The following is a 27,322-nucleotide window of genomic DNA, read 5'->3' as shown; positions in this document are numbered from 1 at the left end:
GCGTAAGCTACTGTGCCCAACCTCAGCATATGTTTTTTTTTTTTTTTTTTTTTTTTTTTTTTTGAGACGGAGTCTCGCTCTGTCGCCCAGGCTGGAGTGCAGTGGCGCAATCTCGGCTCACTGCAAGCTCCGCCTCCCGGGTTCACGCCATTCTCCTGCCTCAGCCTCTCCGAGTAGCTGGGACTACAGGCGCCCGCCACCACGCCCGGCTAATTTTTTGTACTTTTAGTAGAGACGGGGTTTCACCGTGGTCTCGATCTCCTGACCTCATGATCCGCCCGCCTCGGCCTCCCAAAGTGCTGGGATTACAAGCGTGAGCCACCGCGCCCGGCCAGCATATGTTTTTTGAGACATAGAAGTAACAAGCTTAGTAGATGTAGTCTGTAGATAAACAAAGTACTTATCAAGTCTCAAAGATTTTAAACCACTAGAAGCCTGTGAAATGCTTCTATAGTTTACAGGGAAGCTGTGAATTAAATATAGATGAATAGGGTTTTAACATTTTAGCTAAAACCCATCTCTGTTTGGGTTCAATTGGAGTCCAGAGGCATTTATTCTCTTTTATATTCTCCAGGGCCCCAAAATTCTGAATTGCAGTTCTTTAGAGATTACTTTAGAAGTTAAATACAGGCTGGGCATAGTGACTCACGCCTGTAATCCCAGAACTTTGGGAGGCTGAGGCGGGCGGATCACCTGAGGTCAGGAGTTCTACAGTAGCCTGGCCAACATGGCAAAACCCCATGTGTACTAAAAATACAATAAAAAATTAGCCGGGTATGGTGGTGGGCACCTGTAATCCCAGCTCCTCAGGAGGCTGAGGCACAAGAATCGCTTGAACACGGGCGGCAGAGGTTGGCAGTGAGCTGAGATCATGCCACTGCACTCCAGCCTGGGCGACAGAGCGAGACTCCGTCTCAATAAAAAGAAAAAAAAAAAAGAAGTTAAATGCAACCCAGCTCCCAGGTTTGTCAGAATGAAAGTAGAAAAATTCTGACTTGGTCTATAGTATTAACCAGGGACTTGAGCTAGCAAAGAGCAAATTTATTAATTCAAAGAAGAGACTATTTCATGATAATTTTCCTAGTTGGAAATCTTTAAGGGGTATAATTTTGCTTTTAAGGGAAATTAAAACCAAATGATTCTGGGTTAATATGAAATCTCAAGTTCTTGTTTGATTTCCTTAGCGCCAGCAGAGACTTCAGAAGGAACGCCTCATGAATGACTTCTCTGCAGCCTTAAACAATTTCCAGGCTGTGCAGAGAAGGGTATCCGAAAAGGAAAAGGAGAGTATTGCCAGAGCAAGAGCTGGATCTCGTCTTTCCGTAAGTTGATTCCCAAAAGAAGACCTTTGCAATATCAGAATGTTCTTTCCCAAGTTTGTGGGTTTTTTTCTTTTTCTCTTTGACCAATAAACATATAAGTTAGCTGCTGTGAAAATGGCAGGTTGGTGTGACCTGTGTAAAAAATATGTATGCATGTGAGCAAAGCCTAGAAAGGAATCTGAAAGAGGGTTAAGATTATAAGAGGAAGAACTATGTCTGATTTTCTTTTTAATTTTGATATATTGGTTTTAATGTTAAAAACTTGAAAATAAAAATAATGAATCTGTTTCCTGGAATATAACAGGCTAGTTTATTTGGACTAGCCCTCTGTTTTTGAAAAGGATTATCAAATACTGGATTTTAAAAATCCAACTTCTCAAAAGTATCAAAGATTATGAAAATACTAAGGTAAAGCCTGAGAGGTCAGCAGAACACTGAAACTGCCTTTGCATTGAATGTCTTTACTGAAGGCAAACTTGAACTTCAGTTTTGATATCCTCAGGGCATGAGGAGGATAAAGGTCAAAGCCAAAGGTCCACGCAAGAGAGAGAATATAAAAGAAGGTACAACTCAAATTAAACTGGGCCCTAAGAGACTATATCCTTAGAATATTAAGTCAAAAGTAAGCTCTCCTATCCCCCAGCAGATTGCAAAAAGATTGCATTAGCACTGAACTGAGCAGATGGAGGAGAAGGGCAGGAGGGAGGAGAAATCCAGACAAGGTTACCACAAAGTAACCTTCTTCAGGCGGATTTTCTGCTCAAATTCATCCTACCTGAATGGCTCAGTGGTCCTGGACTGGGAGAGCCACCTATGTGTGGGGTAGAAGCAAACACAAATTCCTTCTATAGAAAGACACCTTTATTCTAGCCCTGAAATAATACTCTCAAATAATTTTTCTAGGGCAGTAAGTACCAGTCACTAAAAATAACCATGTGTGCAAAGAAGCAAATTACTCTGAGCAAGAATTAGTAGAAACAGCAATGAAGTGAAATATACCTACAAAGACTTTGTATATTAGAATTATAAGACAACTATACTTACTGTGTTTAAAGACATAAAAGGCTGAAAACCTCTGCAGGAAACTACACAAAGATTTGAAAAAGTGTCAAAATAATTTCTAAAATGGAAAGATATAGAAATTTAAAAACTTAGTGGATGGGTGGTTTAACTAAAAAATTGGTTAGAATATATTATCCAGCATGTCGCATAGGGGGTTAAGAGGTTAAATATGGAAGAAAGATTATGAGAAATGGAGAATAGAGAGAAAAGATCTAATGTAGTTTTAACTGGAGTTATAGAGTGAGAATAGGGCAAACATAGAACAGAGGTGATATTTGAAGAAATAATGACTGATAATGTTCTAGAACTGATTAAAAACCCTAGCCTGCAGTTTCAAGAAGCCTAACAAATCCCAAGCAGGATAAATAAAATCTCTAATCTAGATACATCAAAGACAAACTTCAGACCAGAGACAAAGAGAAAAATCATAAAGATAGCTGGAGAAACATTAGAATACCTTCAAAGATACAGTAGTTAGATTGACAGTTGACTTCTCAACAACAGTGGAAGCCAGTAGAGTGCTATCTTGAATGTTGATGAAGGACAATAACTGCCTACCTAGGATTCTAAATCCAGTGAAAATATATGTCAAGAATGAGGGCTAATTAAAGACATTTTCAATCAAAAGAGTTTTCTATCAGCACATCTTATTGAAGGAAATTCTAAAGAATGTATTTCAAGTGGAAGGAAAGTGATCTCAGATGGAAAGTCTGAAAAGCAGAAAGAAATGAAGAACAAAGAAAAAAGTGGTAAAGATGTGAAAAGACAAGTCACAGACAGGGAGAAGACATTGCTATATATATTTAATAGCAAAGGACTAGCATTTAGAATATATAAAGAATTCAGCCAGGCACGGTGGCTCACGCCTGTAATCCCAGCACTTTGGGAGGCCAAGGTGGGCAGATCACAAGGTCAGGAGTTCAAGACCAGCCTGGCCAACATGGTGAAACCCTGTCTCTACTAAAAATACAAAATTAGCCGGGCGTGGTAGCGCATGCCTGTAATCCCAGCTACTCCGGAGGCTGAGGCAGGAGAATCGCTTGAACCAGGGAGACAGAGGTTGCAGTGAGCTGAGATTGTGCCACTGTGCACCAGCCTGGGAGACAGAACAAGACTGCACCTCAAAAACAAAAACAAAAAAACAGAATTCCCATGAATCAATATGAAAAAGAAAGATACAACTCAATAGAACAAAAGTTGTCAAACTTTTTAATCTCAGGAACCCATTACACTCTTAAAAATCATTAAATTCTCTGGCCGGGCGCAGTGGCTCGTGCCTGTAATCCCAGCACTTTGGGAGGCTGAGGCAGGTGGATCACCTGAGGTCAGGAATTCAAGACCAGCCTGGCCAACATGGAGAAACCCTGTCTCTACTAAAAAATACAAAATTAGCCAGGCATGGTGGTGCATGCCTGTAATCCTAGCTACTTGGGAGGCTGAGGCAGGAGAATCACTTGAACCCAGGAGGTGGAGGTTGCAGTGAGCCGAGATTGCACCATTGCACTCCAGCCTGGGCAAAAAGAGTGAAACTCCATCTCAAAAAAAAAAAAAAAAAATCATTAAGTTATCTTCTTGAATCTTAAAAAAAAAAATTACTAAGGACCCTGTATTAGTCTGTTCTCACTCTGCTATAAAGAACTGCCCGAAGCTGGGCATGGTGGCCCACGCCTGTAATCCCAGCACTTTGGGAGGCTGAGGCAGGCGGATCACAAGGTCAGGAGTTCAAGACCAGCCTGGCCAACATGGTGAAACCCCATCTCTACTAAAAATATAAAAAATCAGCCAGGCATGGTGGCAGGTGCCCATAATCCCCGCTATTCAGGACACTGAGGCAGGAGATTCGCTTCAACCTGGGAGGCGGAGATTGCCGTGAGCTGAGACCACACTGCTGCACTCCAGCCTGGGCAACACAGTGAGACTCCATCAAAAAAAAAAGAAAGAAAGAAAGAAGGAAGGAAGGAAAAGAAAGAAAGAAAAAAAGAAAGAAGGAAAGGAAAGGAAAGGAAAGAAAGAAAGAAAGAAAGAAAGAAAGAAAGAAAGAAAGAAAGAAAGAAAGAAAGAAAGAGAAAGAAAGAAACTGCCAGAGACTGGGCAACACAGTGGGACTCCATCTCAAAAACAAAGAAAGAAGGAAAGAAAGAAAGAAAGAAAGAAAGAAAGAAAGAAAGAAAGAAAGAAAGAAAGAAAGAAAGAAAGGAAAGACGGAAGGAAGGAAGAAAGGAAGGAAGGAAGGAACTGTCAGAGACTGGGTAATTTACTTTATATAGGAAAGAGGTTTCATTGACTCACAGTTCCACATGGCTGGGAGGCCTCAGGAAACTTACAGTCACGGTGGAAGACACCTCTTCACAGGACAGCAGGAGAGAGAATGAGTGCTGAGAGAAGGGGGAAGCCCCTTATAAAACCATCAGATATTGTGAGAACTCAGTCACTATCACGAGAACAACATGGGGAAAACTGTCCTCATGCTTCGGTTTTCTCCATCTGGTCTCTCCCTTGACACGTGGGGATTATTACAATTCAAGGTGAGATTTGGGTGGGGACACAGAGCCAAACCATATCAGACCCCGAAGAAGTTTTGTTTATATGAGTCATATCTATTGATGTGTACTGTATTAGAAATTAAAACTGAGAAAAATTTTAGATGTTTGTTTATTCATTTACAAATAATACACTTATTACATATTAATATGAATATAAATTAGATTTTTTATGCACATGGGGAAAGAAGGAATTAAATTAGATTTTTAATTTTAAAAAATTGTGTTTCCAAGAAAAAAAAATTAGTGGGCAGAGTAGCATTATTTTCATTTTTGCAAATTTTTTTTATTTTAATGTCTGGCTTACCAGAAGGCAGCTAGATTTTCCTAGCTGCTTTTGTTTTTTAACCTCCATACTAAAGATGTAAGTGATTTATATACCACCATTACAGTATTAGAATATTCTGAATTTGACTATTTACTTACTTTTACCAGTGAATGTTATACTTTCATATGTTTTCATGTTACTAATTATTATGCTTTTCATTCAGCTTGAAGAACTCCCTTTAGCACTTCTTGTGAGGCAGGTCTAGTGGTGATGAACTCTCTCAGCTTTTTTCGTCCAGGATTATATCTGCTTCTATATTCAGTCTATTATGATAGGTTGTTCTGGTTGAAGTATCTGAAGAAAATCCAAGCTGGCAGAAATATACAGTTGGAAAAGGAATATTTTTATAACCTTGTTGACACTCTTATTTGATACTAAATCAAAACTTGACAAAAGTTAGTTGCATTGTACAATCTAAAACCATTATGATGACTTCATACTCTGTTACATTAACATCTGTTGGTCTATATTATACTTTGATTGGATCTTTTATCCATGCATGATTTTTATAGCATCATGTATTTATCATTTGGATAGTATTGGTTCCCTGAGTTATGCAGCTCTTCCAAATGTCGATACATTTCATTTTACAATATAAAAAAATACATATTTCCATCAGTTTCACCAGAAAAGTATTTAAATATTGGGAAACTGTTACAGTGGTAGATACAAGTCTTCCGAAATTTTATTTTTATTTTTACTTGAAAGCTACATTTTTATCACTGGCAACAAACACCCTCTGTTGTTTTCCTTGAAGTGACAGGCTCATACTTATTTTCAACAAGTTGTCTGCCAAATACCCATCTGAAAAGTTTATATGTATACGTTTATGAAAGTTTTAAAGCTTTTAAATAAGTTTTTACTAAGTTCTTATAAAACTATATTGAATAAGTAAAAATGGTATTCCCTAAAAAAAGTGGCCAGTTCAGCCTGCAGTTCCATTACACAAGTGCTTTTCCTAGAGACAGACATTGTATTTCTTTATGCAGCAGAAGTACTTTATGTGCACTTCCCATTTCACAATACACAATAGTAGAAAGATGTGTATTGAGGGGTCAAGGTTTAATTAATAATTTGTATGGCTTCAAGGATACATTGGCTTTTAAAATACTGTGAGTGTGTGGTGATGAAGAATACAATAATACTAGTTCAGTTCGGTGCCACTGCCTTGAGCCATTTTGTCTATCTGTATTAGTCCGTTTTCACACTGCTATAAAGATACTACCTGAGACTGGATACTTTATAAATAAAAGAGGTTTAATTGACTCACAGTTCTGCATGGCTGGATAGGCCTCAGGAAACTTACAACCATGGTAGAAAGCTAAGGGGAAGCAAGGCATGTCTTACATGGTGGCAGGGGAGAGAAAGAGAGTGCAGAGGAAATACCAGACACTTACCAAACAACCGGATCTCACGAGAACTCCCTCACTAACACGTGAACAGCACGTGGCAGGGGGCGGCGCCCATGATCCAATCACTTCCCACCAGGTCGCTCCCTCAGCATGGGGGGATTACAATTCGAGATGAGATTTGAGTGGGGACATAGAGCCAAACCATATCACTACCATTGCCTTTTTTTAATTTTTAATTTTTGTGGGCACATGGTAGGTGTATATATTTATGAGGTACATGAGATACTTTCATACAGTCATGTAATGTGTAATAATTACACCATGGTAAATGGGGTATCTGTCCCCTCAAGCATTTATCCTTTATGTTACAGACAATTCAATTATACTCTTTTAGTTATTTTTGAATATATAATTAAATTATTATTGACTATAGTCACCCTGTTATGCTTTCAAATACTAGGTATTATTCATTCTTCCTATTTTTTGTGCCCATTAACCATCCCCACTTCCCTGCCACCAGTCCCCCACCATTGCTTTTGCTCCATCCTGTTGATATTTACACTCATGGAGCAAATAAACACTTTAGTATTATTTTGAGTAATGGTCAAACAAATGAAAAGGTACTCAGTTTCTTTAGTAATGATGAAATTACAGATTAAAATAACAATGAAATACTATTTCATGCCCACCAGGAGGGCAGAAGTTTAAAATTCTGTGAACACTGGGAGTTGTCATTATGGATATGATGCAACAGGAACTTTTTTATCTGGCCGGTGGTATAAATTAGAACAACTACTTTGGAAAACATTTTGGCTGTATCTTCAGAACACATGCAGACCTTGTGATCCAGCAATTCTACCCTAGAGAAACCCGTATGTGTTATACCAGGATGTATGTACAAGAATGTGCATAGCAGCATTGTTTGTAGTAGTCAAAAATTGGAAACATCCAGATGTCTGTCAACAGTAGAATGGATAAATTCTGATATGTTCATACACTATAATATCATACAGCAAAGAAAATGATTGAACCACAGTTACATTCAGTATCAGAGATGGATCTGGCATAATCTGGAATGATTCAAAAAAAGCACTAAAGAATATAAACAGTATAATTTCGTTTATGTAAAGTTCAAAAACAGGCAAAATGATATTGAATAAGAATATATCTCACTATTCTTAGGCCGGGCGCGGTGGCTCAAGCCTGTAATCCCAGCACTTTGGGAGGCCGAGGCGGGCGGATCACGAGGTCAGGAGATCGAGACCACGGTGAAACCCCGTCTCTACTAAAAATACAAAAAATTAGCCGGGCGCAGTGGCGGGCGCCTGTAGTCCCAGCTACTCAGGAGGCTGAGGCAGGAGAATGGCGTGAACCTGGGAGGCGGAGCTTGCAGTGAGCCGAGATCGCGCCACTGCACTCCAGCCTGGGCGACAGAGCGAGACTCTGTCTCAAAAAAAAAAAAAAAAAAAAGAATATATCTCACTATTCTTAAAATGCAAGAAAATGATTAAAAGGGAGGGATGGAGTTGTGATTGGAGAAGGGCACGTGGGTGGGCTTTTAGGGCTCTGGCAATGTTATTTCTTGATCTGGGGAAAAAGATAAAGTAAAAAGAAAAAAAAAAAAAAACCCACAGTGTTCCTCTGAGTGGATAGAAATTTGAAATTCTCTTCATTTTGCTTGTCCTGTATTGCTGTTATAAAAAGGGTAAGCTTTTTAAAAATGAAAATACATTGATTTTTACCATTTTTGCTTTGTTTTATATTTATTTATTTATTCATTCTGAGAGGGAGTCTCACTCTGTCACTCAGGCTGGAGTGCAGTGGCACGGTCTTGGCTCACTGCAACCTCTGCCTTCTAGGTGCAAGCAATTCTCCTGCCTTAGCCTCTCGAGTAGCTGGGATTACAGGCACCCACCACCATGCCTGCCTAATTTTTGTATTTTAGTAGAGACGGGGTTTCACCTTGTTGGCCAGGCTGGTCACGAACTCCTGACCTCAAAGTGATCTGCCCGCCTCGGCCTCTCAAAGTGCTGGGATTGGGATTACAGGCATGAGCCACCGTACCCGGCCTGTTTTTAAATTATAAAAGTAATACATCCATTAGACTGATTTTTTAATAATAATGATATTTATTCTTATAGCTTGATTATAAAGCATACTTTTTCCTCATCAAACAGTAACACCTGAAAGACTCGATTGCTAGTCTTTCACCAAATGCCAAAAATCCTGGTAAATTCCCTTTTAAAGTAACACTATATGCTTGCCTAACTTTCTTAATTCAATAGTATTAGATAAATTACTATTGGAAAGACTATTTTTCAAAATCATTATTATATGCCAAAGAGGAGACTATGATAAATCAGAGTTATCGTAAGAATTAAACAAAATAATATACAGAATAATAGGTTCCCAATAAGCTCTGTTCCCAATAAGTTCAAAATCTGCCACAATTTAAAGCAACCTTCTTGAAAATAAAGGTTAGTGGGCTGGGCTCTGTGGCTCAGGCCTGTAATCCAACACTTTGGGAGGCCGAGGCGGGCGGATCATGAGGTCAGGAGTTTGAGACCAGCCTGGCCAATATGGTGAAACCCCGTCTCTACTAAAAATACAAAAATTAGCCGGGCGTGGTGGCGTGCACCTGTAGTCCCAGCTACTCAGGAGGCTGAGGCAGAAGAATCGCTTGAACCTGGGAGGCAGAGGTTGCAGTGAGCCGAGATCGTGCCACTACACTCCAGCCTGGGCGACAGAGTAAGTTTCCATCTCAAAAAGAAAAGAAAAGAAAAGAAAGGTTAGTTTATGTGTATTTATGCCAAATCCCATCTCTCCAGAGTTTAATATATATTGATAATAGATTGATTAGCAACGTTCTCAAAGATCTCATATACTCTCGTTTTTTTGTTTTTTGTTTTTTTTGAGATGGAGTCTTGCTCTGTTGTCCAGGCTGGAGTGCAGTGGCGCAATCTCAGCTCACTGCAACCTCCGCCTCCCAGATTCAATTCTCCTACCTTAGCCTCCTGAGTAGCTGGGACTACAGGTGCCCACCACCACATCCAGCTAATTTTTTTTGTATTTTTAGTAGAGACGGGGTTTCACCGTATTGGCCAGGCTGGTCTTGAACTCCTGACCTTGTGATCTGCCCACCTCAGCCTGCCAAAGTGCTGGGATTATAGGCGTGAGCCACTGCGCCCGGCCAGATCTCATATACTCTTGACCACACATCAGTAAAAATCAAAAAACCTTAGGAGAAAAAAAGGTGACACCATTTACATTAGACTGATTTTTGAAGTGAATCTGCTTTAGTATACAATATGCTATGTCCATTTAAAAAATTTTTACATGTCCTGAAATTTTGTATTCTTGCAACTTTATCTACCTCCCCCTAAATTTTAAAGTATTTTATTGTTGTTATTTTTATTTTTAGCCCTTTCTCCTACCCATGTTATCCTCCACCGTGTTCCGTATGGTTTCTGTTCAGGACTCAAACTGGAATGCAGATTTTCTTTAACAACTTTACACCCACTTCTTAGTTGAGACAGATTGCCAGAGTCCTGTGTAATCTTACAGAGTCTGTGGGTGTCGAAGGATGTTGCTTCTTTATACTGTGCTAAGGAAGCCCTTGTTTTGTGTGTCTGTGACGTGTTTCTGGATGACAGCAGCAATAATACCATCTACTTTCTAGGCAGAAGAGAGGCAAAGAGAGGAGCAGCTGGTCTCATTTGACAGGTAATAGAATTATTCATACAACCTGCTGAATAGTTGAGATGGGAATCTATCTCGTTATATTTCTATTAATTTTAAAAATCAATGAAAAAATAGAGGGCAAAAATAAGGGGGCACCTGGGGTGGATAACATAATCCACAGAATAAAATTAAAAAGGCAGAACCACGGGCTTTTCCAAGCTCTTTGAGTTATTAGAAGGAGTAATTTCAAGGTGAATAAAAAATCCCAAGAAACCATTGATGTCTGTGTGTTAAGCAGAGAGCTTGACTCCCTAGGAATAAGTATGAACCCACATGTCTACAGATTAGGAAGTCTAAGTCATCTTACCTCTAATTCAGATTTAAACCCATCAGAGTTCTTGGGTCTCTTTACTCATTTATAAAATGGAAGCAACTCATCCTTCTAGGAGTATTAAGAGGGAAACCAGACAATTCATATCTGAATGATGTTCTTAACTTCTCCAAACTAATCCCATAGAAGTGTATTTGTGGTATTAGTTCAGAACTTGATATGTTTTAGCATAGATACACATCCATCCCTCCCCACTACACTACGAGCACCTCAAAGGCCTGAGGACTCTGTATCTCTAGCATGTAGAGGATGTTATTTAAACATTGGAGAGGTGAAATATGATTTATGATACTGTTGGGAAAACACATAATAATGGAATTTCAAAGTGTTTTATATCTAGTATAATAAGTAATATGTTTTCCTTTTAAATGCTTGAAAATAAAGAGGCGGTGGGGCATGGTGGCTCAAGCCTGTAATCTCAGCACTTTGGGAGGCTGAGGCGGGTGGATCACCTGAGGTCAGGAGTTCGAGAAAAGCCTGGCCAACATGGCGAAACCCCATCTCTACTAAAATACAAAAAGTAGCTGGGCATAGAGGCAGGCGCCTATAATCCCAGCTACTCTTGAGGCTGAGGCAGGAGAATCTCTTGAACCCGGGGAGTGGAGTGAAGTAAGTGCCACTTCACTCCGGCCTGGATGAAAGAGCGAAACTCCGTCTCAAAAAAAAAAAAAAAAAAAAAAAAAAAGCCAGGCATGGTGGCTCAAGCCTGTAATCACAGCACTTTGGTAGGTTGAGGCAGGAGGATAGCTTGAAGCCAGGAGTTTGAGACCAGCCTGGGCAACAAAGCAAGACCCCCATTTCTAAAAAAACTTTTAAAAAAAGAGTTATGACATTTCACTAGCTTTCTGTTAAGAGGGTTTTTTACGGATTGTTTTTTAATAGAGATGAGGGTTTTGCTATGTTAGCCAGGTTGGTCTTGAACTCCTTGGCCTCAAGCAGTCCTCCTGCCTTAGCCTCCCAAAGTGCTAGGATTACAGGCGTGAGCCACCGCGCCTAGCCTGTTAAGAGATATTTAACCCAAAGCATAACCTCAAGGAAATTTCGGAAAACCAGGAGATGTGATTCTTTTGAACTAACTGGCAAAGCACTGATAGGTCACTTAGCTTGCTCTTCTCCACCCACTTAGTACTGAAGGTACCAATGCAGCTTGCACTTTGAGAGTGCCCTGGAAGATGATGGTGCAACATAATTCAATGAGTTCAAATCTCTGGCTACTCTCCTTGTCTGGCAAGCCCCAGTGAGATTACAGAGTATACCCCTAAATGGAAACAGCCAGGAGTCCCATCCCTCATAATTCTGCTACATGTCAGCTTTGCCCATGGAAGCTGAGTCTTTGTGTTCCTGATATCATCAGCTCTTTGCTTCTGGATATGAAGATTGTGGCCCTCCTTATTGATAGCAGAGGAGTGGAGCCCTGGTAATGTCTTTGCATAGGTTCTGCTGGCAGTAGAGGTGTTGGAGATATGTCTTGTCATGCCTTTGAGAGGAGAAATCACCTAGCGTGCCTGTCTTCCTGCAGCCATGAGGAGTGGAACCAGATGCAGAGCCAGGAGGATGAGGTGGCCATCACCGAGCAGGATTTGGAGCTTATTAAAGAAAGAGAAACGGCAATTCGGCAGCTGGAGGTGAGAGCCAGGTCATGTTTTTTGTTTGACTCAGTGTGTCTGCAGGTATCTGAACTCGTTAGTTCACTTTAATTCTCTTAGTGATTACGAAAAAGCATAAAATGTGTCATTGTGTGATTTGTATTTTTTCTGTCTCAATGTAATCATGGTGGGTTTGAACTACTGTTTTTTGTTTTGTTTTGTTTTGTTTTTTCTTGGACGGAATTTCGCTCTTGTCGCCCAGGCTGGAGTGCAATGGTGCGATCTTGGCTCACTGCAACCTCTGCCTCCTGGGTTCGAGCGATTCTCCTCCTCAGCCTCCCGAGTAGCTAGGATTACAGGCATGTGCCACCACGCCTGGCTAATTTTGTATTTTTAGTAGAGACGGTGTTTCTCCATGTTGGTCAGGCTGGTCTTGAACTCACGACCTCAGGTGATCCACCCTCATCGGCCTCCCAAAGTGCTGGGATTACAGGCATGAGTCACCGCTCCTGGCATGAACTACTGTTATAATGGTATTGGCCTTGGTGCCCAGGAGTACTCAAATCCTTTCCACAATCACCACATCTTATACAGATCACCACATCTTATTTCTCCTGGAGAAATGTACATGGAGAACAGAACAAGGCAGACAGATATTTTATTGCTCATTAGAACTTTGACCTCAAATCTCAATGCCAACCTCCGGGTTAGGCAGGACTCCATGGAGAGCCCCTTCGCTTAGTCTGAAGAGCCCAGAATAAAGGCAGGCCAAAAGTCTTGCTCCATTTTTGTATATCCTAAAGTCTAATCCCAAGTTGTAGATCTTATCCCTTCAGTGAGTCAGAGAAATAGAAACAGTTTTTGAGGTGGAGGTTGAGGGAGAAGTCTGCAGGCCTTTCTTAACTAACTGAGCTTTCAACTTTAATTTTGCACAGTGACTAACAAAATATCTTTTTTTCTTTTCAAGACTGAGTCTTGCTCTGTCGCCCAGGCAGGAGTGCAATGACGCTATCTCAGCTCACTGCAGCCTGCCTCTCCCGGGTTCAAGCGATTCTCCTGCCTCAGCCTCCTGAATAGCCGAGACTACAAGTACGTGCCACCACACCCAGCTAATTTTTGTATTTTTAGTAGAGACAGGGTTTTGCCATGTTGGCCAGGCTGGTCTTGAACTTCTGACCTCCAGTGATCTGCCTGCTGATTCAGCCTCCCAAAGTGCTGGCATTACTGGCATGAACCACTGTGCCCAGCTAAAATATCCTTAAACCTGAGTTTTCTCCAGTTTAGTTTTCTCTGAAGGTAGAAGGCTGCCATTGCTGGGATCAGGGGAGGAGAAAAGGAGAGAGGGAAATTTTGAGCTCCTCCTTGGCCTCCATCTGTGGCAGTGGTTCCAAACCGTGACTGCACAGGAGGAACACCTGGAGAAGATTTTTTTTTAATGCCCCAGCTCTCATCTGCCACTAATTATTTGATGGGATAATGTGAAATTCCTGTTTATTGTATGTTAAAAATGGGCAAATATCCACTATTTTATATGGTTCAAACTAATAAATCATAATTTCTGGGCATGAGGCCCTGGGCATGGGTTTGTTTTTTTTTTTTTTAAGTCGGAGTCTTGCTTTGTCGCCCAGGCTGGAGTGCAGTGGCGCAGTCTCGGCTCACTGCAAGCTCCGCCTCCCGGGTTCACGCCATTCTCCTGCCTCAGCCTCTCCGAGTAGCTGGGACTACAGGCGCCCGCCACCACGCCCGGCTAATTTTTTGTATTTTTAGTAGAGATGGGGTTTCACCGTGGTCTCGATCTCCTGACCTCGTGATCCGCCCACCTTGTCCTCCCAAAGTGCTGGGATTACAAGCGTGAGCCACTGCGCCCGGCCGTGCATGGGTATTTTTTTAAAAAGTTCCCCCAGGTGATTATAATGTGCAGCCAGGGTTGAGACCCACTGCCCTAAAGGCCATCAATGTCTGTTTTTATTTATTTATTATTTATTTTTTGAGTCAGAGTCTTACTCTGCCACCCAGGCTAGAGTGCAGTGGCGCATTCTTGGCTCACTGCAACCTTCACCTCCTGACTTCAAGCGATTCTCCTGCCTCAGCCTCCCGAGTAGCAGGGATTATAGGTGCCCGCCACCACTCCTGGCTAATTTTTGTATTTTTAGTAGAGATGGGGTTTTGCCATTTTGGCCAGGCTGTCGTGTCTGTTTTTAGATGGGATAGTTTATCCTTAAGTTATGATTATTTTATTGCCTTCAAAAATGTCATATCTTTACTGTTTTTCACCTACTGCTACTACTAATTGAATTAATTGTCTAACATTAGAAATATGGCTAAGTGCAGTGGCTCATGCCTGTAATCCCGGCAAGTTGAAGGCTGAGGCAGGATGATTGCTTGAGCCCAGGAATTCAAGACCAGCCTGGGCAGTGTAGCAAGACCTTACCTCTACAAAAAATAAAAAATTAACCGGGTGCTGTAACATGTACCTATGGTCCCAGCTACTCAGGAGCCTGAGGTAGAAGGATCACTTGAGCCCAGGAGATCAAGGCTGCAGTGAGCCATAATCATGCCACTGCAATTCAGGCTGGGCAACAGAGCAAGACTCTGTCTCAAATAATAATAATAATCCTTCCTTCAAAAAAAAATTACTGGCCAGGCGCAGTGGCTCATGCCTGTAATCCCAGCACTTTGGGAGGCTGAGGCGAGTGGATCACCTGAGGTCGGGAGTTCAAGACCAGCCTGACCAACATGGTGAAACCCTGTCTCTACTAAAAACACAAAAAAATTAGCTGGGTGTGGTGGTGCATGCCTGTAATCCCAGCTACTCAGGAGGCTGAGGCAGGAGAATTGCTTGAACCTGGGAGGTGGAGGTTGCAGTGAGCAATTGCTCTCCAGCCTGGCAACAGAGTGAGACTCTGTCTCAAAAAAAAAAAAATACAGTCGGCCCTCGATATATTTAGGTTTCACATCCTCAGACTCAAGCAACCGTGGGTTGAAAACATTAAAAAAAAGCTAAAAAATAATACAATAATAAAAAATAATACAAATGTAAAAACCAATACAGTGTAACAGTATTTTATATAACACATTGTATTAGTTTAGTACATTACTAATACAATGTTAGTGCTATGTAAAATAGTAATGTAATATAAAATAGTAATGTAACATTATATAAGTAATATAGAGATGATTTAGAATATAGGAGAGAATGGGCATAAGTCATATGCAAATACTATGCCATTTTATATCAGTGACTTAGAGGGAGGGAGTCCTGGAACCAATCCCCCGCGGATACCAAGGGACAAATGTACTGTTATAGCAGAGTGGAGTGAGACATATGGAGCTAAGGAAAGAAATGTAATGGATGCCAGGGTATAATGGATCATTTCATATTCAACAGAGGAAAGTCCAAGTTCCTTAGCCTAGGTTCAATTTTCGTATCTAGTAATTTCCAAACTCTGACACACAAATGCTATGTTACGGCAAAGCTAGGTTATTTGCTCCTTAACTGAGTTGCCTTTCTGTTTCTATGACCTCTCCTTTGCTTTAAGGCACAACTCATGTCTTACCTCTTCTGCAAAGTCTTCCTTTTCTCCACACCTTTCTATACCATTAATTCAGTCATTTCCTATATAGTACTCTTTCTTCTTATTTATTTTATTGTGCTCTTATTCCCCACGTCCACCCCAGTTAGCTGTATTCACAGCAACTAGCAGACTACCCCAACTATGGTAGACTCTTAGCAAGTGATTGAAATGCCTGCCAAGTTATGATTCCAATAACACTTCAAACCTGGAAGGGAATTGCCCTCAAATTTCCATAGGGTCATGCCCCATATGAGCGTCCCTTTAATAAGACAGGTTTCCATTGTCTTTCTTCTGCCTGATCATGAGTCAGAAAAACTCAAATATAGGCCGGATGTGGTGGCTCACACCTGTAATCCCAGCACTTTGGGAGGCCGAGGCAGGCCGATCAATTGAGGTCAGGAGTTCGAGACCAGCCTGGCCAACGTGGTGAAACTCTGTCTCTACTAAAAATACAAAAATTAGGGCCGGGCACAGTGGCTCACGCCTGTAATCCCAGCACTTTGGGAGGCCAAAGCGGGTGGATCACCTGAGGTCAGGAGTTCGAGACCAGCCTTACCAACGTGGTGAAACCCCATCTCTACTAAATATAAAGAATTAGCCAGGCATGGTGGTGCATTCTGTAATCCCAGGTACCTGGGAGGCTGAGGCAGGAGAATTGCGTGAACCCAGGAGGCGGAAGTTGCAGTGAGCCGAGACTGCACCATTGCACTCCAGCCTAGCAACAAGAGTGAAACTCCACCTCAGAAAAAAAAAAAAAAAAAAAAAAAAAAATAGCCGGACGTGGTGGTGCACGACTGTAATCCCATCTACTGGGGAGGATAAGGCAGGAGAATCGCTCGAACCCAGGGGATGGAGGTTGCAGGGAGCTGAGATTGTGCCACTGCACTCCAGCCTGGATGACAGAGCAAGACTCTGTCTCAAAAAAAACAAGTAAAAAATAAAAATAAATAGAAAGAAGGGAGGGAGGCTGGGTGCGGTGAATCACACCTGTAATCCCAGCACTTTGGGAGGCCGAGGCAGGCTGATCAGGAAGGGAGGGAGGGATAGAGAGAGAAGGGAGGGAGGGAGGAGTCCAGGCACGGTGACTAACGCCTGTAATCCCAGCACTTTGGGAGGCCAAGGCAGTGGATCACGATGTCAGGAGTTCAAGACCAGCCTGGCCAACATGGTGAAACCCGGTCTCTACTAAAAATACAAAAATTATTCCGGCGTGGTGGCACAGGTCTGTAATCCCAGCTACTCAGGAGGCTGAGGCAGGTGAATTGCTTGAATCCGGGAGGTGGAGGTTGCAGTGAGATGAGATTGTGCCACTGCACTCCAGCCTGGGTGACAGAGCAAGACTCTGTCTCAAAAAAAAAAGAAAGAGAGAGAGAGAAAGACAGGAAGGAAGGAAAGAGAGAGGAGAAAGAAGGAAGGGAGGGAGGGAAAAAAGGAAGGAAGGGGAGGGAGGGAGGGAAGGAAAGGGAAGGGAGAGAGAGAGAAGGAAGGAAAGAGGGAGGGAGGAAGGAAGGAAGAAAAGAAGGAAGGAAAGAAAAGGAAGAAAAAAGTAAGGGAGGGAGAGAAGGAGGGAAGGAGGGAGAAAGACCCAAATATAGGGGGTTTTGCCAATGTTAAATTCTTCCACTGCTGTTAGGAAAACAAGCTGCAGTTCAGGCCACCGAGCTGATTTGTTTTTACGTTCTTTGATCAGAGCAGTAAATAGGATGTAGTCCATTCACTTTGGAACTGCTATCCACAAACCATCAGCTTTTTGTCAGTCAGTTGGGAGTTACTATAGGGCATTGTCCAGTGATGACAGAATCCAGCAGCTCCTCATACAGTTCCAGAGTCAATCCCAGGGGAAAAGAGGCTCCTTACTTGTAGCTCCTCCTTGCATTCCTCAGATAGCAAGATCTTGTATAAACATTTAAATTCTGTAGTCCAAAGTCCCAGTGGTTGTCATCGGGAGGCACTCAACAGGCTTTTGTCACAAGGCCTAGCAGTCTCCACATAGGGCTATCACACCAAGAATTTGTCTATATCAGCACTCCAGCCTTCTGCTGTACTGTTTGGACTTGGGCACTCTTACTGGTTCCCATGTATCATGTCCAATTAATGTTGCTTGAAGGGTGAGTTTATCTGTCTTCTGTTTTACAATATTGGGTAGGCAGCAATAGATTATTTTCTGTTTATGGAGAAAGCATGCTTTATAGAGCCTTAAAAACACACGTTAATAGGTAAAACTTTAGGTACATGAGGGAAACAAATCTTCTAACATGTTGCTTAATGTTAGTTAATTGTTTTTTGTCTTCCTTAGGCTGACATTTTGGATGTCAATCAGATATTTAAAGATTTGGCCATGATGATCCATGACCAGGGTGATCTGATTGGTATGTATTATTGATACCTTTAACCTCAAGGTGAGTTGATAGTATTTGGCATGCATCTGTAATCCCAGCTACTCAGAAGGCTGAGGCTGAAGCACCATCTAGGAGTTTGAAGTCAACCTGGGCAACATAATGAGAATTTGTCTCTTAAAAAAAAAAAAAAAAAGAAAGAAAGAAAAAGGAGTTAGGCCGGGCATGGTGGCTCAGGCCTGTAATCCCAGCACTTTGGGAGGCCCAAGCGGGCAGATCACGAGGTCAGGAGATGGAAACCATCCTGGCTAACACGGTGAAACCCGTCTCTCTAAAAGTACAAGAAATTAGCTAGGCCTGGTGGCACACACTTGTAGTCCCAGCTACTCGGGAGGCTGAGGCAGGAGAATCCCTTGAACCCGGGAGGCGGAGGTTGCAGTGAGCCGAGACTGCACCACTGTACTCCAGCCTGAGTGACAGAGTGAGACTTCGTCTCAATAAAAAAAAAAAAAAAAAAAAAAGTAGTTAGTCATATCCGCTATAGAATTAAAGTACGTTTAGGAATGCCATTTTAAAAATTACCAAATTTATTTTTCTTAGCAATTTTCTTATGTTATCAAATGTAGAAGTTAAATGAGGCCTCATGAATACTCAGTTCCATTGACTTCTTTGTAAGTCTTTGTTAGAGAAATAGCTCTCAGCTTCCCAGCTTTTATCTCTACAAACTTGCAAAATTATGGGGTTAGTAACTCTTTTTTTTTTTTTTTTGAGATGGAATTTCACTGTTGCTGTTGTTGCCCAGGCTGGATGGAGTGCGATGGTGTGATCTTGGCTCACCACAACCTCCACCGTCTGGGTTCAAACGATTCTTCTGCCTCAGCCTCCCGAGTAGCTGGGATTACAGGCATGCGCCACCACGCCCAGCTAATTTTGTAGTTTTAGTAGAGACAGGGTTTCTCCATGTTGGTCAGGCTGGTCTTGAACTCTCGACCTCAAGTGATCTGCCCGCCTTGGCCTCCCAGGTGCTGGGATTACAGGCGTGAGCCACCATGCCTGGCCAGTAACTCTTTTTTTAAAGCTTTCTATATGGAAATAATTTCAAGTTTATTAAAAGTTGCAAAAATAGGCTGGGCATGGTTGCTAACGCCTGTAATCCCAGCACTTTGGGAGGCTGAGGTGGGAGGATCACTTGAAGCCAGGAGTTCAAGACTAGCCTGGGTAACATAGTGAGACCCTGTCTTTACCAAAAAATTAGCCAGGCATAGTAACATGCACCTGTAGTCCTAGCTACTCAGGAGGCTGAGGTGGGAAGATCACTTGAGCCCAGGAGTTGGAGGCTACAGTGAACTATCATTGTACCACTGCATTCCAGTCTAGGTGACAGAGTGAGATCCCGTCTCTTAAAAAAAAAAAAAAAGAAGCAGCAAAAATAAAAATATTACAAGGACCTTATTTATGCCCTTTACCCAGATTTACCTCTTGTTAACATTCTACCCCATTTGCTTTATTATGTATTCTTTCTCTCTTTCTCTATGTGTGTCTACATAATTTTTTATGAATCATTTATGGGTAAGTTAAATACTTCATAGCCCCCAAAAATTCATTGTTTTTTCTCCAAAGAATAGGGCTAGTCTCTTACCAAGGTAGTAACTTGATTTCATGGCTGGATAGTTTGGATAGTGGTAGTGAAACCAGGATACGTAACATCAGAAATCTGTTCAATTTGCAGTCTTAAAACATCTGAGTGTGTTAAAACATCCTCTGTCCTTCCTTTTGCAGATAGCATAGAAGCCAATGTGGAAAGCTCAGAGGTGCACGTCGAAAGAGCCACTGAACAGTTACAGCGAGCTGCTTACTATCAGGTAAAAGTGGATACCAAAGAAAGTCACTTTGTGTTGCAGACTTTTTAGGCCATCAGAGTACATTGACATATTGAGAACAGCCACAGCCTTTTGCTTAGGTTTAAGCTAAAGGAAAGTAGTCATAATTGCAGTCCCAGTTCCAGTTTTATTATTTTCCTTTGCAGATAGATCTACAAAAAATAATCACATCTTGAATAAACTTACCAGAAGGCTAGTAACTGCAAAGCTAACCCTATACACTAATATGATACCTAAATCTGCTATGAGGCTATTTTATATCTCAAACAGCTGAATGTATTTCAATTAGGATAGTAAGAAGTCCAGTTAAAGTCGAAGACTTCATAGATACTTTATGTTGACTGTTGCCATAGAGGATGGACATAGAATCAACTTCGACTGCTATTTATATATGAATAAATAGGGATAATCATTCTGGAACTGTTCCTATAAAGTGAAATCCTTCTACATGTTAGTTGAAACTCTGGTTTTTTTACTTATCCAAGTCTTTATCTCAGTGTACAAATAATGTGAATGAAGTCCTTCTCACTTCCCTTCAATTTGGTGTTGCATGGCTTTTTAGAAATAAATAGCATTTCAGTTGTTTTCTGTGTTCCTGGGATAGCTGTATTTTACCTGGGAGTGCTCATAAGGAAATTTGTATTTAATAATAGTGTTTCCTTTAAAAACTAGGTGATTAATTTAGGGTCCAACAGTAAGGGAATAATTAAATTATATACATCCACTCATTGTTGCATATGGAAATTAAGAGATGTTTATGAAGAGTTTAAACAGAAAAATGTTTATACTAAACATTAAGTAAGGAAAAACATCAAACATCATACAGTATGATCCCAGTTATGTCAAATAATATACATAGTAACAAATCAGAAAGAAATACAATCAAAATGTTGACGGTATTATCTAGGGGTGATTTTTTTTCTCCCTCTGCTTGCTGTATTTTTTTTACAATGAACATAACAGTTTTATACGTATTATAAAATGTTATTAAAATACACATGCACAAATATTTTATTGCAAATAATGCCTGGCAGCACAGGTATAGCTCCTTTGCAAAATTGTATGTGGGGACTTGGAATTAAAACTTTGAAACCTATACTACTCGGCTGGGTGCGGTGGCCCACGCCTGTAAACCCAGCCCTTTGGGAAGCCGAGGCAGGTAGATCACTTGAGGTCAGGAGTTCGAGATCAGCCTGGCCAACACTGGTGAAACCCCGTCTCTACTAAAAATACAAAAACTAGCTGTGCATAGTGGCACACGCCTGTAATTCCAGCTGCTCAGGAGGCTGAGACACGAGAATCACTTGAACCTGGAAGGTGGAGGTTTCAGTTAGCCAAGATCACACCACGGCACTCCAGCCTGGGTGATGGAGTGAGACTCTGTCTCAAAAAAAAAAAACAAACACCAAACAAACAAAAAAACACTTGCACTACTACCTAGTGCTGCTGACTTAAGATATCTGGGAAATTCTCTGCATAATTTTGCATGGATAGAGTTAATCTTTAATTACAAGGAGGCAGATTTATGAAGCATTCTTAGAGTCTTACACATACAAATTTTACTTGTTTCATGAGTGTCTTGTTTACATATTTCTTTCCTCAGAAAAAATCTCGCAAGAAGATGTGTATCCTGGTGCTTGTCCTGTCAGTGATTATTGTAATCTTGGGATTTATTATCTGGCTAGTTTATAAAACAAAGTGATTGCCTCCTATTGTTCTCCCGCTGAGCTGTTTTCAAGAACAAACTGATCACAAGAAGACAGCATATACCAGAACGTCCTGTAATCATTTAGTTAGAAACTAACTACTAACTAGTCTTTGGAATTCGTGACCTGTGGAGACAGTATTTATCAATTTATTGATTCTATTGATTTCTCAAATTAGGAATTAACTTATGTGGATTTTGCTTCCTCTTGTATTCTGATTGCCCTTCATCCCAAGTGTTTACTGAAAATTCCATTCTAGATATTCTTGTTTTGACAAATGACACTACAGTCTCATAATATTGTCTTTTATGTATATACAAAATTTACCCTTTTTACTAGCATCTGAGATAGAGTTACTTTCTGGTACCCAGTATATTGGAGTCTGTCAGAAACTATAATAGGCCACTAGTTTTTATTATTTAACATTTTTATTTGAATTTCTAAGAAGCCTATTCTCTATTTTGAAAGATTTTGGCACTATATTTAATCGGAAGGTAAAAAATTGTACATGTGATCCAGAGTAAATGAGAAGTCTATCTGAGCTGGTCAGTTACCGGAGTACATGTTACTAACCTGGGTTTAAAGTTTACTTTATTATCTGCTAGTGTCATCCACAGCAGTTCATCCTCATCCACACTAAGCCATCCTGTTAGCTTTTAAAAGAAGTTAATTTAATTAATATTAACATACTCTATGGGCTCCCTCTCCCACCTGTCTGCATAGAAAGGCAGAATTAGACATAGCATGCTTTGGAAAAGCAAATAGGAATTGTTGGGAATGATTTAATCTTGTTGTTGTTGTTCACTTGTGCTTCTACATTCCTGGTGAATGATGAATGTTGCTGTCAAAGGGCTGCCCCTACCTTCTAAGGGTTGCTGGGCATTTGAAGGCAGGAAGATTTTTAAAGATAGATTGAGGTTGGTTTAAAATTATTCCTGTGAACCAACAATGAAGCAAAGAAGAGGTTCATTTTTGTAAATAATACTGGTTTCAAATAGTGATGTTAGATTTAACCTAATTTATAAACAAGAGATTAATATCTCCATGCATAGTTTTAGACAAAACAAAGATGTTTCAATAAAATTACTGTCTTGTAATATAAATGTTGTCCACTTCCCTTTCCCACAGGCCTAGAACAGTTAAAGGGAACATAATTTGTTTAGGCTCCCACATAAATGTGAATCTGGCCAAGAACTTTGGTTCATCCTTTAGTGAATTCGAGGATTTGGCTACCCTGAGTATATTTATATTCATTTCTTCTGTTCTCCTTCTGTTATTATACTTGATCTTCTAAACTAAACTAATGTGAACGGTAGGGAAACAAAGGCCCAAATGCATAAGTTTCTTTGCACTCTTGCACTTACTTAATACAAATAAATGTTTTTTAAAGCTTTTGTAGTATGTTTTTATGAGTTAACATCCTAATGTGGTATTAGGTAATGTGCTGTCATGGAAAAATTGAGACTTCCAAGAAAACTGGACACCAGGTGAGGGTTGGTTTGGGACGGAATAGGTGTAGCTGGCTTTCCTTGAAAAACAGTGTGTAGAGATGGCTGAGCGCAATGGCTCACACTTGTAATCCCAACACTTTGGAAGGCTGAGGCGGGAGGATCAGTGTATCGGTATGTCTGAGCCCAAGAGTTCAAGATCAGCCTGGGCAGTATAGCAGGACTCCATCTCCATTTTTTTAAACTGATTTTTTAATTTAAAAAAAGAACAACAGGCTAGAGCTGTTGGGGTGGTACCGTGGCCCAAAGAGCAGCTTCAGAGATAATCCTTGGTTCTGTGATCACTGTTTAATTCCACATTACAGTCGGACGTGGATACATCATTTGTAACATTGTAGGAAAGAAAAAAGTCTTGGTTGTGAAAAACGATTTGCATTTGGGTAAAATAAAGTGACCATGCTTCTGTTCTGTAATACTATGTGACCCGTGGTTGTTGTAATGGTGATCATGGAGAGCAAATATGAACTTGGCCTGGATTTTAAATGGCCTAGAATTTGTGGTAGTTGCCAAAGAGGTTCTCCTAGGTGGTCCTAATAAACCTATTCACAGAATTCTCCTTATCTGTGCCTTGATTATCACTGGGAGCATCACGATCTAGGACAGCAGTTTTTAACATGGCTTCACATTAGAAACTAAAAAAATACAGTGCCCACTTTGGCGGCACATATATAAAATGGGAACAATACAGAGAAGATTAGCATGGCCCCTGCACCAGGATGCCATGCAAATTCACGAATTCTCTCTCTCTCTCTGTGTCTCTCTCTCTCTCTGTGTATATATATATATATATATATATATATATATATATTTTTTTTTTTTTTTTGAGACAGGGTCTCACTCTGTCGCCCAGGCTGGAGTGCAGTGGCACAATCTCAGCTCACTGCAACCTCCACCTCCTGGGTTCAAGCAATTCTCATGCTTCAGCCTCCCAAGTATCTGGGATTACAGGTGCTCACCACGATGCCTGACTCATTTTTTAAAATATATTTTTAGTAGACATGGGGTTTCACCACGTTAGCCAGGCTGGTCTGGAACTCCTGACCTCAAGTGATCCGCCCACCTCAGCTTCCCAAAGTGCTGCAATTACAGGCCTGAGCCACTGGCGCCTGGCCAAAGTGCTCTATGTTTTTTTAAAAATATTCTCTGTGCTTCTCTTCTTGCTAAAAAATAAAAAATAAATAGTGATACCTCGGTCCCACAACTCCAAGATTTTAATTTAGTCTGGAGTATAGCTTGGGCATAGGGATTTTTAAAGGCCCCAGGTAATTCTTACTTGTAACTGTGGTTGAAAAACGTTGGTTTGGATGTCAGAAACTAGACTGGAGTACAAAAGACCTTAGCTCTGCCATTAACTTGCTGAGGGTACTTGTAAAATTACGTCACTTATGGCTGGGTGCGGTGGCTCATGCCTGTAATCCCAGCACTTTGGGAGGCTGAGGCGGGCGGATCACGAGGTCAGGAGTTAAAGACCAGTCTGGCCAACATGGTGAAACCCCATCTCTCCTAAAAATACAAAAATTAGCCAGGCGTGGTGGCGCACACCTGTAATCCCAGCTACTTGGGAGGCTGAGGCAAGACAATTGCTTGAACCCAGGAGGTGGAGGTTGCAGTAAGCCAAGATCATGCCATTGCACTCTAGCTCCGGGCAATGGAGCAAGACTCTGTCTCGGGGAAAAAAAGAAAAAGAAAAAGTAACTTAACCTTTAGGCCCCAAGTTTTCTCGGTAGCTCTTTTCCCTCTTTTCCAGCTACAAAATTCTCTGATTATAAAGACCCATAGCAGTTTAGTGTGAACATAGAAATTGTATTTTTGCCTCTATCTTCCTTTCATTTTCTTATCCCCTTTTCTTTTTTTTTTTTTTCTTTTTTGAGATGGAGTCTCACTCTGTTGCCCAGGCTGGAGTACAGTGGCATTATCTCTGCTCACTGCAAGCTCCGCCTCCTGGGTTCACGCCATTCTCCTGCCTCAGCCTCCCCAGTAGCTGGGACTACAGGTGCCCACCACCATGCCCGGCTAATTTTTTGTATTTTTAGTAGAGACGGGGTTTCACCGTATTAGTCCGGATGGTCTTGATCTCCTGGCCTCGTGATCCGCCCACCTCGGCCTCCCAAAGTGCTGAGATTACAGGCGTGAGCCATCATCCCCTTTTCTACTTCCTTTATGAATTATCCTAGGAGTACTGGGTAGATCTAGCATTCTCTCTTCCAATGAATTATTAATAAAACTATGGGCTGGGCACAGTGGCTCACGGCTGTAATCCCAGCACTTTGAGAGGCCAAGGCAGGTGGATCACTTGAGGCCAGGAGTTCAAGACCAGCCTGGACAACATGGTGAAACTTTGCCTCTACTAAAATTACAAAAATTAGCCAGGCATGGTGGCGCATGCCTGTAATCTCAGCTACTCAGGAGGCTGAGGCATGAGCTTTGCCTGAACCCGGGAGGTGGGTGTTGCATTGAGCCAAGATAGCACCACTGCACTCCAGCCTGGGCAACAGAGACCCTGTCTCAAAAAAAAAAAAAGAAAAAAAACCATGATACTGTATAAAGTATAAGGTAAAGTAGAAATGTTACTGTGGCTACTTAATCTGGGAATGTTCCAGAATAAGAACCTGCTAGATGCTAGACAGATACTCCCAGGGGAGTGTATGTTTGTGTGTGTGTGTACGCACGTGTGTGTGTTTTGCTAAGGGGTAGGGATGGGAGTGTTCACCCACCGCAGTGCAAAATATCAAAATGAAATTACCGTTCAGTCTATGCAAAGTAAAACATTCTGAGCAGCCTCTATTCAGTATTTTTTTTTTTTTTCTACTCAGAGACTGTCCTCAGTCATGGGAATACAGCTTCTGCTTTTGGTCACTAATTGCAGACCAGAGCCCAACTCAGATCTCAGTCCATCCTGTTCCCTAAGGCTGCGAATCACCTGCTGCTTCCCTGCTTTTCAACGCATAGTTAGGGCCAGGCACAGTGACTCATGCCTGTAATCCCGGCACTTTGGGAGACTGAGGCGGGTGGATCACCTGAGGTCAGGGGTTCAAGACCAGCCTGGCCAACGTGGTGAAACCCTGTCTGTACTAATAATACAAAAACTAGGCTGGATATGGTGGTTCGTGCCTGTAATCCCAGCATAATCCTAGCACTTTGGGAGGCCGAGGCAGGTGGATCTTCTGAGGTCAGGAGTTTGAGACCAGCCTGGCCAATATGGTGAAACCCTGTCTCTACTAAAAATACAAAAATTAGCTGGACATGATAGCAGGCACCTGTAATCCCAGCTACTCGGGAGGCTGAGGCAGGAGAATTGCTTAAACCCGAGAAGTGGACGTTGCAGTGAGCCAAGTTTGTCCAGCCTGGGCGACAAGAGCGAAATTCCATCTCAAAAAGAAAAAAATGATACAATAATAAATAAGAATACAAAAATAAGTCAGGTGTGGTGGTGTGTGCCTGTAATTCCAGCTACTCGGGAGGCTGAGGCAGGAGAATCACTTAAACCTGGCGGGTGGAGGTTGCAGTGAGCTGAAATCACACCGTTGCACTCCAGCCTGGGAGACGAAAGCAAGACTTTTTCTGGCAGGGCACGGTGGCTCACATCTGTAATCCCAGCACTTTGGGAAGCTGAGGCAGGTGGATCACCTGAAGTTGGGAGTTCGAGACCAGCCTCACCAACATGGTGCAATCCCGTGTATGGTGGCACATGCCTGTAATCCCAGCTACTTGGGAAGGTGAGACAGGAGAATTGCTTGACCTGGGAGGTGGAGGTTGCAGTGAGCTGAAATCCTGCCACCGCACTGCAGCCTAGGTGACAGAGTAAGATTCGTCTCAAAACATAATAATTTAAAAATTTTAAAAACTTTCCCGACCTCAATATGCTCCTAATGTCTTTAGATCTTATTCTAAGGAAATCTACCAAAGGCCAACATATTAATCTCTTTATTGAGATACCAAAATCCAAAGGCAGCTAGTGCACCAGTCTATTTTAAAACGTTAAGGACCTAAATTGCTGCTCTCTAGTTTGCTGGTCTATACTGACATCATTGGTGCCCAAACAAAGAGCATTTTGC

At 41.5% G+C, this 27,322-nt stretch overlaps 1 protein-coding gene, 1 long non-coding RNA gene and 1 other non-coding gene across 4 annotated transcripts in view; 2 read left to right on the top strand and 1 right to left on the bottom strand.

Moving 5' to 3' along the window:
• STX12 (syntaxin 12) overlaps nt 1-23,153 on the top strand; it is a 56,493-nt gene extending 33,340 nt beyond the window's left edge. For both annotated transcript variants that reach the window (XM_055261378.2, XM_063631528.1), the window contains 6 exons: nt 1,185-1,322; nt 10,284-10,327; nt 12,196-12,301; nt 18,134-18,206; nt 19,953-20,035; nt 21,657-23,153. In XM_055261378.2, coding sequence (XP_055117353.1) covers nt 1,185-1,322; nt 10,284-10,327; nt 12,196-12,301; nt 18,134-18,206; nt 19,953-20,035; nt 21,657-21,755 — 543 coding nt within the window. In that variant the 3' untranslated portion in view covers nt 21,756-23,153. The remainder of the gene's footprint in view (nt 1-1,184; nt 1,323-10,283; nt 10,328-12,195; nt 12,302-18,133; nt 18,207-19,952; nt 20,036-21,656) is intronic.
• Nucleotides 1-27,322, bottom strand: part of LOC134735618 (uncharacterized) — a 290,658-nt gene that overhangs the window by 45,628 nt on the left and 217,708 nt on the right. The gene's annotated exons all lie outside the window — the stretch shown is intronic.
• Nucleotides 23,913-24,018, top strand: LOC129472820 (U6 spliceosomal RNA). The gene has a single exon (XR_008654091.1). It is a non-coding gene; the product is annotated as a U6 spliceosomal RNA (small nuclear RNA).

The sequence above is a fragment of the Symphalangus syndactylus genome, chromosome 22, assembly GCF_028878055.3.
Source record: "Symphalangus syndactylus isolate Jambi chromosome 22, NHGRI_mSymSyn1-v2.1_pri, whole genome shotgun sequence".
NCBI lineage: Eukaryota > Metazoa > Chordata > Mammalia > Primates > Hylobatidae > Symphalangus > Symphalangus syndactylus.
The sequence above is the reverse complement of the archived record's forward strand: the minus strand, read 5'-3'. Positions and strand labels throughout refer to the sequence as shown.